Source organism: Coregonus clupeaformis, unplaced genomic scaffold (assembly GCF_020615455.1).
Source record: "Coregonus clupeaformis isolate EN_2021a unplaced genomic scaffold, ASM2061545v1 scaf0116, whole genome shotgun sequence".
Lineage (NCBI taxonomy): Eukaryota > Metazoa > Chordata > Actinopteri > Salmoniformes > Salmonidae > Coregonus > Coregonus clupeaformis.
Window position 1 is genome coordinate 170001 of NW_025533571.1, and position 15000 is coordinate 185000.

Below are 15000 nucleotides of genomic sequence, written 5' to 3' on the forward strand. Positions count from 1 at the left end.
CACCACTGACATTAGAACCAAGTCTGTGTTCTAACCAGCCTGTCAGTAGCTGAGTGTAGATGCGGTGTGGAAATCAAGCGCAGGAAACACGGGCGTTCGTGAACAGACTTTAGTAAATGAAGGCAGCACCAAACAGGCGAACAGCCAACCCAACCGGGAGGCAAAATACAAATTACGCACAAATAACAACGTGCGTAAAAAGACAATAGCGCACACAGTGCGGACTCTCGAAAAACAACAAAACACGAGAGTAATAACGAGAGCAACAGCTAGACAATAACCAATCACACATAACACCTGACCCAACACACGATAACTAAATAGGAAACCAAATCAAATACTAACAAGGGACAGGTGTACAAACAGACAAAACCAAACAAACATGAAACATCGAACGGTGGCAGCTAGTACTCCGGGGACGACGACCGCCGAAGCCTGCCCGAACAAGGAGGAGGAGCAGCCTCGGCCGAAACCGTGACAAAGATCTTTATTGATATGCAGTGTATTTGGTATAGAATATGAATTATGATTTGACCAAGTAGCAGCCTTATTCTAAGGGGACCGGCTCATCACAACAATGTGCAATAAGTTCAAATCATATCAAATGTTATTTGTCACATGCGCCGAATACAGCAGGTGAAGACCTTACTGTGAAATGCTGTACAAGCCCTTAACCAACAATGCAGTTCAAGAAATAGAGTTAAGAAAATATTTACTAAATAAACTAAAGTACAAAAAAAATATATAATAATAATAATAACGAGCCTATATACATATTTTTTTATATATTATTTTTTACATTATTAGCTCAGAAAGTGTTTTGTATCATTACATACAGCCTGGAAAAACTATTGGATATCAGCAGAGCGGCGGTAACTGACCAGCATTACGACCAGGAATACGACTTTCCCGAAGCAGATCCTTTGTTTGCTCTCCCCAGGGCAACTGAACTGATTCCAGCGGCTGACCCAAAACATTGCCGGCGGAGGAGAGGCACTCGGAGCGGCCTGCTGGTTCGACTTAGGAGGCGCGCACACCACCCACCGCTTCCAAGTATACTACTCGCTAATGTTCAGTCTCTGGTTAACAAGGTTGACGAGCTCCGGGCAAGGATTTCTTTCCAGAGAGAAATCAAGGCCTGTAACATACTTTGTTTCACGGAAACACGGCTCTCTGGGGATATTCTGTCGAAATTGGTCCAGCCAGATGGGTTCTCAGTTCATCGCGCAGACAGGAATAAATATCTCTCTGGGAAGCAGAAGGGCGGAGGTGTGTGTTTCATGATTAACGACTCATGGTGTAATTATGGTAACATACAGGAACTCAAGTCCTTTTGTTCACCCGACCTTGAATACCTCACAATCAAATGCCGACCGTATTATCTCCCAAGATAATATTATTTGGTTATAGTCACGGCCGTGTATATCCCCCCTCAAGCCGATACCACGACGGCCCTCAAAGAACTTCACTGGACTTTATGCAAACTGGAAACCACATATCCTGAGGCTGCATTTATTGAAGCCAGGGATTGCTATTCGATCTTCCGGGATATTTATAAGGCCCTCCCCCGCCTTCCTTTTGGCAAATCTGACCACAACTCCATTTTGCTCCTCCCTTCCTATAGGCAGAAACTCAAACAGGAAGTACCCGTGCTAAGGACCATTCAATGCTGGTCTGACCAATCGGAATCCACGCTTCAAGATTGTTTTGATCACACGGACTGGGATATGTTTCGGGTAGCTTGCAAATATAATTTAGATGAATACACTGAAACGGTGACTGTGTTTATCAGGAAGTGTATAGGTGATGTTGTGCCCACTGTGACTATTAAAACCTACCCTAACCAGAAACCGTGGATAGATGGCAGCATTCGCGCATAACTGAAAGCGCGAACCATAGCAAGGTGACTGGGAATATGGCAGAATACAAACAGTGTAGCTACTCACTCCGCAAGGCAATTAAACTGGCAAAACATCAGTATAGAGACAAAGTGGAGTCGCAATTCAACGGCTCAGACACGAGACGTATGTGGCAGGGTCTACAGACAATCACAGACTACAAAAGGAAAACCAGCCACTGACGTCTCGCTTCCAGACAAGCTAAACACCTTCTTCGCCCACTTTGAGGATAACACAGTGCCACCGACGGGGCCCACTATCAAGGAATGTGGGCTCTCCTTCTCCGTGGCCGACGTGAGTAAGACATTTAAGCATGTTAACCCCCGCCAGGCTGCCGGCCCAGACGGCATCCCTAGCCACGTCCTCAGAGCATGCGCAGACCAGCTGGCTGGTGTGTTTACGGACATATTCAATCTCTCACTTTCCCAGTCTGCTGTTCCCACATGCTTCAAGATGGCCACCATTGTTCCTGTACCCAAGAAAGCAAAGGTAACTGAACTAAATGACTATCACCCCGTAGCACTCACCTCTGTCATCATGAAGTGCTTTGAGAGACCAGTCAAGAATCATATCACCTCTACCTTACCTGTCACCCTAGACCCACTTCAATTTGCTTACCACCCCAATAGATCCACAGACGATGCAATTGCCATCACACTGCACACTGCCCTATCCCATCTGGACAAGAGGAATACCTATGTAAGAATGCTGTTCATGACTATAGCTCAGCATTCAACACCATAGTACCCTCCAAGCTCATCATTAAGCTCGAGGCCCTGGGTCTGAACCCCGCCCTGTGCAACTGGGTCCTGGACTTCCTGACGGGCCGCCCCCAGGTGGTGAAGGTAGGAAACAACATCTCCACTTCGCTGATCCTCAACACTGTGGCCCCACAAGGATGCGTGCTCAGCTCCCTCCTGTACTCCCTGTTCACCCATGACTGCGTGGCCAAGCACGCCTCCAACTCAATCATCAAGTTTGCAGACAACACAACAGTAGTAGGCTTGATTACCAACAATGACGAGACCGCCTACAGGGAGGAGGTGAGGGCTCTGGGAGTGTGGTGCCAGGAAAATAACCTCTCACTCGACGTCAACAAAACAAAGGAGATGATCGTGGACTTCAGGAAACAGCAGAGGGTGCACCCCCCTATCCACATCGACGGGACCGTAGTGGAGAAGGTGGAAAGCTTCAAGTTCCTTGGCGTACACATCACTGACAAACTGAAATGGTCCACCCACGCAGACAGTGTGGTGAAGAAGGCGCAACAGAGCCTCATCAACCTCAGGAGGCTGAAGAAATGTGGCTTGGCACCTAAAACCCTCACAAACTTTTACAGATGCACAATTGAGAGCATCCTGTCACCGCCTGGTACAGCAACCGCACCGCCCGCAATAGCAGGGCTCTCCAGAGGGTGGTGCGGTCTGCCGAACGCATTACCGGGGCAAACTACCCACCCTCCAAGATACCTACAGCACCCGATGTCACAGGAAGGCCAAAAAAGACTCATCAAGGACATCAACCACCCGAGCCACTGCCTGTTCACCCCGCTATCATCCAGAAGGCGAGGTCAGTACAGGTGCATCAAAGCTGGGACCGAAGAGAATGAAAAAAAGCTTCTATCTCAAGGCCATCAGACTGTTAAATAGCCATCACTAGCACATTAGAGGCTGCTGCTGCCTATTGAAATCACTGGCCACTTTAAGAAATGGAACACTAGTCACTTTCATAATGTTTACATATCTTGCACTACTCATCTCATATGTATATACTGCATTCTATTCTATAATATTCTACTGTATCTTAGTCCATGCCACTCTGTCATTGCTTGTCCATATATGTATATATTCTTAAATTCCATTCCTTACTAGATTTGTGTGTATTGGGTATATGTTCTGAAATTGTTAGATATTACTTGTTAGATATTACTGCACTGTCGGAGCTAGAAGCACAAGCATTTCGCTACACCCGAAATAACATCTGCTAAACACGTGTATGTGACAAATACAAATTTGATTTGAGGCGTCTCTACAGACTCTGGTTCGATTCCAGGCTGTATCACAATCCGGACGTGATTGGGAGTCCCATAGGGCGGCAAACAATTGGCCCAGCGTCGTCTGGGTTTGGCCGGGGTAGGCCGTCATTGTAAATAAGAATGTATTCTTAACTGACTTGCCTGGTTAAATAAACAAATAATTTAAAAAAGGAAAACACCATATAATGCATGCAGAGCAGAATTAGGCCAATACCCGCTAATGATCAAAATCCAGAAAATATCAATTAAATTCTACAACCACCTAAAAGGAAGTGATTCCCAAACCTTCCATAACAAAGCCATCACGTACAGAGAAATGAACCTGGAGAAGAGCCCCCTAAGCAAGCTGTACACAAACAGAGCCCCAGAACAGCAACACAATTAGACCCAACCAAATCATGAGAAAATAAATCGATAATTACTTGACACATTTAAAAAAAAACAGAGCAAACTAGAATGCCATTTGGCCCTAAACAGAGAGTACACAGTGGCAGAATACCTGACCACTGTGACTGACCCAAATTTAAGGACATATTTGACTATGTACAGACTCAGTGAGCATAGCCTTGCTATTGAGAAATGCCGCCGTAGGCAGACATGGCTCTCAAGAGAAGACAGGCTATGTGCACACTGCCCAAAAAATTAGGTGGAAACTCAGCTGCACTTCCTAACCTCCTGCCAAATGTATGACCATATTAGAGACACATATTTCCCTCAGATTACACAGACCCACAAAGAATTTGAAAACAAATCCAATTTTGATAAACTCCCTTATCTACTGGGTGAAATACCACAGTGTGCCATCACAGCAGCAAGATTTGTGACCTGTTGCCACAAGAAAAGGGAAACCAGTGAAGAACAAACACCATTGTAAATCCAACCCATATTTATGTTTATTTATTTTCCCTTTTGTACTTTAACTATTTGCACATTGTTACAACACTGTATATATACATAATATGACATTTGAAATGTCTTTATTCTTTTGGAACTTCTGAGTGTAATGTTTACTGTTAATATTTATTATTTATTTAACTTTTGTTTACTATCTACTTCACTTGCGTTGGCAATGTTAACATATGTTTCCCTTGCCAATAAAGCCCTTAAATTGAAATTGAATTGAATTCAAAATTGAATTGAGAGGGGATGGAGAGGGAGAGAGAGAGTGAGATAGAGAGAGAGAGGGGATGAGAGGGAGAGGGAGAGAGAGAGGGGATGGAGGGGGGGAGAGAGAGGGGATGGAGAGGGAGAGGGGATGGAGAGGGAGAGAGAGAGGGGGGATGGAGAGGGAGAGAGAGAGAGGGATGGAGAGGGAGAGAGAGAGAGGGGATGAGAGAGAGAGGGGATGGAGAGGGAGAGAGAGAGGGATGGAGAGGGGAGAGGGGATGGAGAGGGAGAGAGAGAGGGGGATGGAGAGGGAGAGGGATGGAGAGGAGAGAGAGAGAGGGGATGGAGAGGGAGAGGGGATGAGAGGGAGAGAGAGAGGGGATGAGAGGGAGAGAGAGAGGGGGATGGAGAGAGAGAGAGAGAGGGGGATGGAGAGGGAGAGGGAGAGAGAGAGGGGATGGAGGGGGGGAGAGAGAGGGGACGGAGAGGGAGAGAGATAGAGGGGATGGAGAGGGAGAGGGGATGGAGAGGGAGAGAGAGAGATGGGATGAGAGGGAGAGAGAGGGGGATGGAGAGGGGGAGAGAGGGGATGGAGAGGGAGAGAGAGAGAGGGGATGGAGAGGGAGAGAGAGAGGGGGATGGAGAGGGAGAGAAGGGGATGGAGAGGGAGAGAGGGGGGGATGGAGAGGGGGAGAGAGGGGATGGAGAGGGAGAGAAGGGGATGGAGAGGGAGAGAGGGGGATGGAGAGGGAGAGAGAGAGAGGGGATGAGAGGGAGAGAGAGAGGGGGGATGGAGAGGGGGAGAGAGGGGATGGAGAGGGAGAGAGGGAGAGGGGATGGAGAGGGAGAGAGAGAGGGGGGATGGAGAGGGAGAGAGGGATGGAGAGGGAGAGAGAGAGAGGGGATGGAGAGGGAGAGAGGGGGATGGAGAGGGAGAGGGGATGGAGAGGGAGAGAGAGAGAGGGGATGGAGAGGGAGAGGGGATGGAGAGGGAGAGAGAGAGAGAGGATGAGAGGGAGAGAGAGAGGGGGATGAGAGGGAGAGAGAGGGGATGGAGAGAGAGAGAGAGAGGGGATGAGAGGGAGAGAGAGAGGGGGGATGAGAGGGAGAGGGGATGGAGAGGGAGAGAGAGAGATGGGATGAGAGGGAGAGAGAGAGATGGGATGGAGAGGGAGAGGGAGAGAGAGAGGGGATGGAGGGGGGGAGAGAGAGGGGACGGAGAGGGAGAGAGATAGAGGGGATGGAGAGAGGGAGAGGGATGGAGAGGAGAGAGAGAGATGGGATGAGAGGGAGAGAGAGAGGGGGATGGAGAGGGGGAGAGAGGGGATGGAGAGGGAGAGAGAGAGAGGGGATGGAGAGGGAGAGAGAGAGGGGGGATGGAGAGGGAGAGAGAGAGGGGGGATGGAGAGGGAGAGGGGATGAGAGGGAGAGAGAGAGGGGGATGGAGAGGGAGAGAGAGAGGGGATGAGAGGGAGAGGGGATGGAGAGGGTGAGAGAGAGATGGGATGGAGAGGGAGAGAGAGAGAGAGAGAGAGAGAGAGAGAGAGAGAGAGAGAGAGAGAGAGAGAGAGAGAGAGAGAGAGAGAGAGAGAGAGAGAGAGAGAGAGAGAGAGAGAGAGAGAGAGAGAGAGAGAGAGAGAGAGAGAGAGAGAGAGAGAGAGAGAGAGAGAGGGGATGAGCCACACAGGACCCATACTCTACTGATTGAGACACACAGGACCCATTCTCTACTGACTGAGCCACACAGGATCCATGCTTTATAAGCAAATGTCATAGTGTGACATTAATCTGATCATCAAGTGGAAAATATATGAGTCCTTCAGTTCTCTGTCAGAAACTAAAGCATGGTAGAGATGAGAACGACGTGGTTCTTCTCAAATACAATTGGTTTTACTGTACAGGCATTTTAAATCAAACGTAGCACAAATATTTGAAAGTAATTGACACGTGTATTCGACCCAGGTCAGTGGAACAGATGAGAATGACGTGGTTCCTCTCATGCATGGATCCAGTCTCAATGATAGTAAAGCAAAAGCACTAAACACTGTTACGTTAAAGTGTTTACTTACAGGTAGTAAGTGTAGGAATGGTAGGTTCTTCTGCCCAGTGGTACGTGGTAGGTGAGGTGGTACGTGGTAGGTGAGGTGGTGGTAGGATATAAGCAGTGGAGGAGGGCGGGACGGAGGGAATATGGAATGAAGGAAAGAAAAAGTAAAACATATATTAACGTTTGAATTTTTTTATAAAATGGACAAAAAAAAACAGATATGGTGGGTGTTAGGCCAGAAGGCAGGCAGTAGTGTTTCTGTAATGAGATGGAGTTGCCACAACAAATGGCCACTGGATTGATATAAATAATCAATTACATTTTCCTGAGTGACTTAGAGGAGCAATTAGAGTTAAGTGCCTTGCTCAAGGGAACATCAACAGATGTTTTTATTTCACCTTGTCGTCGGCTTCAGGGATTCAAACCACTGACCTTTAAGTTACTGGCCCAACGTTCTGACCGCTAGGCTACCTGCTGCCTACCTGCTGCCTACCTGCTGCCCTACCTGCTGCCCTACCTGCTGCCCTACCTGCTGCCCTACCTGCTGCCCCACCTGCCGCCCTACCTGCCGCCCCTACCTGCCGCCTACCTGCTGCCCTACCTGCTGCCCTACCTGCTGCCCTACTGCTGCCTACCGCTGCCCTACCTGCTGCCCACCTGCTGGCCCTACCTGCCGCCCTACCTGCTGCCTACCTGCTGCCCTACCTGCTGCCTACCTGCTGCCCTACCTGCTGCCCTACCAGCTGCCCTACCTGCTGCCCTACCTGCTGCCTACCTGCTGCCCTACCTGCGCCCACCTGCGGCCCTACCGCTGCCTACCTGCTGCCCTACCTGCCGCCTACCAGCCGCCCTACCTGCTGCCTACCTGCCGCCCTACCTGCTGCCCTACCAGCTGCCCACCTGCTGCCCCTACCTGCTGCCTACCTGCCTGCCTACCTGCTCCCCTACCTGCCGCCCTACCTGCCGCCTCACCTGCTGCCCCACCTGCCGCCTACCTGCTCCCCTACCTGCTGCCCTACCTGCCGCCCACCTGCCGCCCTACCTGCTGCCTACCTGCTCCCCCACCTGCTGCCCTACCTGCTGCCCTACCTGCTGCCACCTGCTGCCTACCTGCTGCCCTACCTGCGCCCACCTGCCGCCACCTGCGCCCTACCTGCTGCCTACCTGCTGCCCCTACCTGCTGCCCTACCTGCCGCCTACCTGCTGCCTACCTGCTGCCCTACCTGCTGCCCTACCTGCTGCCTACCTGCTGCCCCACCTGCGCCCTACCGCTGCCCTACCTGCTGCCCTACCTGCTGCCTACCTGCTGCCCTACCTGCTGCCCACCTGCTGCCCTACCTGCTGCCCTACCTGCTGCCCTACCCGCTGCCCTACCCGCTGCCCTACCCGCTGCCCTACCCGCTGCCCTACCCGCTGCCCTACCCGCTGCCCTACCCGCTGCCTACCTGCTGCCTACCTGCTGCCTACCTGCTGCCCTACCTGCTGCCCTACCTGCTGCCCTACCTGCTGCCCTACCTGCTGCCCTATGTAGGCGTAGGTTTCTTTGTAGCTAGTTAACATTTATTTAGGAAGTTTTTTGGGAAAGCCTTTCCATCTACCAGAAGACGGTTATCATTACAACGCTATATCTTTTCCTGTGTCATATTTTTGGGTGTGCGCCGCAGGCTAAATGAATACGGGGAAACACTGCAGGGATATCCGAGGCCTGCATATGTCACATATATTTCTGTAGACAAAGGGAAATTAACATTTTGACCTCCAAGGTTAGTTCTAAATCAGACCTTAGAATTTCTTAACATGGTTGTAATTCTAACACAATTACTCTGAATGAGACCAAATGGATCCAATTAATTCGTATCCCCTGACTGTCGATCTAATTTGATTAAAGGCAAACAGAAAATAATTCAATGAAATATTGTGACTCTTTTACCTCAAGCAATGTCAAATGGTAAATAAATAAATAAAATAAATATAGAACATGTACATTTCAACACGGACATCAATCTAAAAGTTAGGTTGGAGAAGTACATACAGGAAAGTCGTCTGTCCCCCCCCCCTGCTGTTGTCAAGGCGTTTTCCGCCTTGGCATTCCTTCTGTGTCCCAAATGGCACCCTGTTCACTACATACTGCATTACTCATGACCATAAGTAGTCACTATATAGGGAATAGGGTGCCATTTGGGACGTAATCCCCAGAGCACACCCAAATAATCTAGAGAAAACGTAAATAAACTGACATTGGGATATTTCAGGCCTGAGTAGGTACAAAAGAGCTTTGATATTTGCCGAGCTTCCCAGATTGCATTGGAGACGTGAAGAAGCCTTCCTCCTGTATAATGGCTAGAGCCTGGAGCTACAGTACATGGCATCTCTCTCTCTCCTCTCTCTCTCCTCTCTCTCTCTCTCTCTCTCTCTCTCTCAACTCTCCCTCTCTCTCTCTCTCCTCTCTCTCTCTCACCTCTCCCTCTCTCTCTCTCTCCTCTCTCTCTCTCTCTCTCTCTCTCTCTCTTTCTCCTCTCTCTCTCTCTCTCTCTCTCTCTCTCTCTCTCTCTCTCTCCTCTCTCTCATCTCTCCCTCTCTCTCTCTCTCTCTCTCTCTCTCTCTCTCTCTCTCTCTCTCTCTCTCATCTCTCCTCTCTCTCTCTCTCCTCTCTCTCTCTCTCATCTCTCTCCTCTCGCTCTCCCCTCTCTCTCTCTCTCTCCTCTCTCTCTCCCCTCTCAGCCTCCCTCTCTCATCTCTCTCTCTCTCTCTCTCTCTCACCCCTCTCTCTCCTCCTCTCTCTCTCTCTCTCTCCCCCTCTCTCTCTCTCTTCTATCTCTCCTCTCTCCTCTCTCTCTCTCTCTCTCTCTCTCTCTCTCTCTCCTCTCTCTCTCCTCTCTCTCTCCTCTCTCTCTCTCCCCCCTATCCCTCTCTCCTCTCCCATCCTCTCTCTCTCCTCTCCTCTCTTTCTCTCTTCACCTCCCTCCCCCTCTCTCTCCCTCCCTCTCTCTCTCATCTCTGTCTCCTCTCTCTCATCTCTCTCTCTCTCCTCTCTCTCATCTCTCTATCTCCCTCTCTCATCACCTCTCTCTCCCATCTCTCTCTCTCCTCTCTCATCTCTCTATCTCCTCGCTCTCCTCACTCTCTCTCCCCCTCCCTCCGCTCACCCTCTCATCTCTCTCTCTCTCTCTCTCAATTTCAATTCAATTTCAATTTAAGGGCTTTACTGGCATGGGAAACATATGTTAACATTGCCAAAGCAAGTGAAATAGATAGTAAACAAAAGTGAAATAAATAATAAATATTAACAGTAAACATTACACTTAGAAGTTCCAAAAGAATAAAGACATTTCAAATGTCACATTATGTCTATATACAGTGTTGTAACAATATGCAAATAGTTAAAGTACAAATGGGAAAATAAATAAACATATTGTTCTTCACTGGTTGCCCTTTTCTTGTGGCAACAGGTCACAAATCTTGCTGCTGTGATGGCACACTGTGGTTTTTCACCCAGTAGATATGGAAGTTTATCAAAATTGGGTTTGTTTTCGAATTCTTTGTGAATCTCTGTAATCTGAGAGAAATATTTGTCTCTAATATGGTCATACATTTGGCAGGAAGTTAGGAAGTGCAGCTCAGTTTCCACCTCATTTTGTGGGCAGTGTGCACATAGCCTGTCTTCTCTTGAGAGCCAGGTCTGCCCACGGTGGCCTTTCTCACAGCAAGGCTATGCTCACTGAGTCTGTACATAGTCAAAGATTTCCTTAATTTTGGGTCAGTCACAGTGGTCAGGTATTCTGCCACTGTGTACTCTCTGTTTAGGGCCAAAAAGCATTCTAGTTTGCTCAGTTTTTTTGTTAATTCTTTCCAATGTGTCAAGTAATTCTCTTTTTGTTTTCTCATGATTTGGTTGGATCTAATTGTGTTGTTGTTGCTCTGTGGGGTCTGTTTGTGTTTGTGGGGACTCTTCTCCAAGTTAATCTCTCTGTAGGTGATGGCTTTGTTATGGAAGGTTTGGGAATCGCTTCCTTTTAAGTGGTTATAGAATTTAACGGCTCTTTTCTGGATTTTGATAATAAGCGGGTATCGGCCTAATTCTGCTCTGCATGCATTATTTGGTGTTTTTCGTTGTACACTGAGGATATTTTTGCAGAATTCTGCATGCAGAGTCTCAATTTGGTGTTTGTCCCATTTTGTGAATTCTTGGTTGGTGAGTGGACCCCAGACCTCACAACCATAAAGGGCAATGGGTTCTATAACTGATTCATGTATTTTTAGCCAGATCCTAATTGGTATGTCAAATGTTATGTTCCTTTTGATGGCATAGAAGGCCCTTCTTGCCTTGTCTCTCAGATCGTTCGCAGCTTTGTGGAAGTTACCTGTGGCACTGATGTTTAGGCCAAGGTATGTATAGTTTTTTGTGTGCTCTAGGGAAACAGTGTCTAGATAGAATTTGTATTTGTGGTCCTGGCAACCTGACCTTTTTGGAACACCATTATCTCTCTCTCTTTCTCTTTTTCTCATCTCTCTCTCTCTCCTCCCTCTCTGTCTTCACTCTCCCCTCACTCTCTCTCTCTCTCTCTTCTCTCTCTCTCTCTCTCTCTCTCCTCTCTCTCTCTCTCTCTCTCTCTCTCTCTCTCTCTCCACTCTCTGTCTCTCTCTCTCTCTCTCTTTCTCATCTCTCTCTCTCTCTCCCTCTCATCTCTCTCTCATCTCTCTCTCTCTCTCTCTCTCTCTCTCACTCTCTCTCTCTCTCTCTCTCTCTCGTCTCTCTTTTTCAACCTTTCATCCTTATTTCCTTCTTATCTCCTATTCTTTCTCTTATCTTCCCTTCCAAATATTCTCCCTTTTCCCAGTGTCATTGAACAGGGCTGGGGCTGGGGTTAGTTTAATGCCTATTGTATGATGGGGCCTTGGAGACATTAATCTTTCACAGCAAACTGTTTCTCATATAAACAGCTATAATGTAGCGTATCAACATAATCAAATTAATGATTTACACTGCTGCTGCTGCTGTTTTGAGGGAGAAAAACAGCAACGGGAGTCAAAAGACAAAAGTCTTCCTCTTCTTTTTCTTCTGCTTCTTCTAGAAATATACACCAGCAAGATGTCAAAATGTATCTCATATTGTGTTAAGGAAATATTTGAAACTAAATGTTAGTCCTCTTCAGTTTGTCCGTGTCATATTGACAAAGTAGTGGTACTATATGCAACATACAGCAACAACATATAACACAAATTCAAAAAATGTCCGACTTGTACAAAATGTCTGACCTTTTCTTGATGAGGAGGACGACTCCGAGGAAGATGATGGTGAAGAGGAGGATGCCAGCGATGACTCCGGCTATCTTCACCGTGTGGTCTGTCTGTTTCTCTGGCTCCACCGCGTCAGGCTTATGGGTGACCGCTCCTATATTATCAACAACACAACAACAACAACAACAACAACAACCAGGTTACAGACAAACACATTATCAGACATATATTCTATCTTCCTAAACATGACGTGTAATGTCTCACTAATATGAGTCAACAACATTATTTGGATATGAGTTAACAAACTATGAACTGTCTCATGTGCTCCTGGTGTACAGTTTACACTCATCTGCTCTAAACAACAGACTCAGTGACGTTAAAAGGAACATTAAAATCGAAATTCCAATTAGAATCTGGCTCAGAATGTTCCAATCAGTTTTAGAACCAATTGCTCTATATGGCAGCGGAGTATGGGGTCCGCTCTCTAATAATGAATTTACCAAATGGGACAAACATCCAATCGAAATACTGCATGCAGAGTTTTGCAAGACTGTATTGCAAGTGCAAAGAAAAACTCCAAATAACGCATGTAGGGGGGCGGCAGGTAGCTTAGTGGGTAAGAGCGTTGTGCCAGTAACCGAAAGGTCGCTGGTTCTAATCCCCGAGCCGACTAGGTGAAAAATCTGTCGATGTGCCCTTAAGCAAGGCACTTAACCCTAATTGCTCCTGTAAGTCGCTCTGGATAAGAGCGTCTGCTAAATGACTAAAATAAAATGTAAATGTAAAAAATGTAGAGCAGAATTGGGCCAATACCACCTCCTTATTTGAATAGAAAAAAGAGCCATCAAATTTAACAACCATCTAAAAACAAGAGACCCCAAAACATTCCATCACACAGCTCTACTATGTCAAGAGGTGAAACAAGAGAAGAGTCCCCTCAGCCAGCTGGTTCTGAGGCTCAGTTCACTAACCCAAACCAACCTCATAGAGACTCAGGACAGCACTCAGAAAATCTGGCCCAACCAAATCATCACAAAGCAAAAAGAAAAATATATCACCTATTTGAAAGACACCACGAAAAATCTAAGTAAACTTCAATGCAATTTGGCTCTAAACAGACAGTACATGGTGGCAGACTATCTGACCACTGTGACTGATAGAAAACTGAGGAAAACAATGACTAGGTACAGACTCAGTGAGCACAGTCTGGCTATAGAGACCGGTCGTCACAGGCAAACCTGGCTGCCCAGAGAGGACAGGCTGTGCTCACTCTGCCCCCGGGGAGAGGTAGAGACAGAGCTGAATTTCCTATTACACTGTGACAAATACTCAGACCTAAGATAATCTTTCTTTCCCAAAATTATCATTCAGTACAAAGAATTTGAAACTATAAAAGAGGAAGAAAAAATCAAATATTTATTGGGTGAAAAGCCAAAATGTGCAATTTTGGCAGCCAAATATGTGTCCTCCTGCCACAACCTGAGGGACAGCCAGTGAAAAGTGTAATGTAATGTCAATCATATTTCCCCATTTAGTTATGTTTAGTCTTTCATAGCATGTAATGTGTCTTCTCAGTCATGTTGAGATTGGTTGACTACTATTGCTTTAATGTATTGTTATTCTCATTAATACTTTTGTCAGTGGGCAAACGTACATAATCATCAGGGGATCAAATACTTTTTCCCCCTCACTGTAGATCTACTGTATTCACAGTAGATCCACATCTGTAAGTCGCTCTGGATAAGAGCGTCTGTTAAATGACGAAAAATGTTAAATGTAAATGTAAGAACACTTGAGACATATTTCATCTGCTTAGTTCTGTCATAGCTACAGGACTCACGGACGATATGATAGATATTAATGAAATTATTTAACTTCTGTAGGAAATCTCCAATTTCATCACATTACATGAGGATTGTAAATCAAACAGGTATTTTTATGGACCTTAACACAGTAAAGATGCTTCACCATAGGACAGGTGTTGTACTGGAAGTCTGCGATGGAAGAACCTTTTATTCACAACAAACACACAACTACACAACAACACAACACATGCACCTGAAGAAATAGACCCAGCCCTTATAGACCAGAATCTCAGAACAGGCAGTTAGGCTGGGAGAACAGGACAGTGCATAAGAAGTTACAACCTCTACTGGAAACATGAGCAGAGAGTCTAACCTGTTAGTTGGTCGTCACCAGCTGCTGCTGCGATGCGGATGTATGGAGTAGTGAGCTGGGTCACCAGTATGGCAGCTGAGAGGAGGAGGGGGTGGAGGAGGAGGAGGAGGAGGAGGAGGAGGAGGAGGAGGAGGAGGAGGAGAAGGAGGAGGAGGAGGAGGACGAGGAACAGTGTCCATGCAGAGAGAGAGGGGGGAGGGAGAGAGAGAGAGAGGGGGAGGGAGGAGGAGGAGGCACAGTGTCATGCAGAGAGAGAGAGAGGGGGAGAGGGAGAGAGAGAGAGGGGAGAGGTGGAGAGAGAGAGAGAGGGGAGACGGGGAGGCACACAGTGTCATGCAGAGAGAGAGGGGGGAGGGAGAGAGAGAGAGGGGGAGGGAGAGAGAGAGAGGGGAGAGGGGGAGGCACACAGTGTCATGCAGAGAGAGAGAGGGGGAGGGAGAGAGAGAGAGGGGGAGGGAGAGAGAGAGAGGGGGAGACGGGGAGGCACACAGTGTCAT

General features: G+C 47.4%; 1 protein-coding gene across 1 annotated transcript in view; it reads right to left on the reverse strand.

The window, feature by feature from the left end:
* LOC121580570 (receptor-type tyrosine-protein phosphatase mu-like) overlaps positions 1-15000 on the reverse strand; it is a gene marked incomplete at its 3' end in the record, with an annotated part of 542380 nt that overhangs the window by 153272 nt on the left and 374108 nt on the right. Inside the window, exons 15-17 of the mRNA XM_045213497.1 lie at positions 14504-14578; positions 12344-12479; positions 7110-7139 (exon numbers count right to left, since the gene is read on the reverse strand). Coding sequence (XP_045069432.1) covers positions 7110-7139; positions 12344-12479; positions 14504-14578 — 241 coding nt within the window. The remainder of the gene's footprint in view (positions 1-7109; positions 7140-12343; positions 12480-14503; positions 14579-15000) is intronic.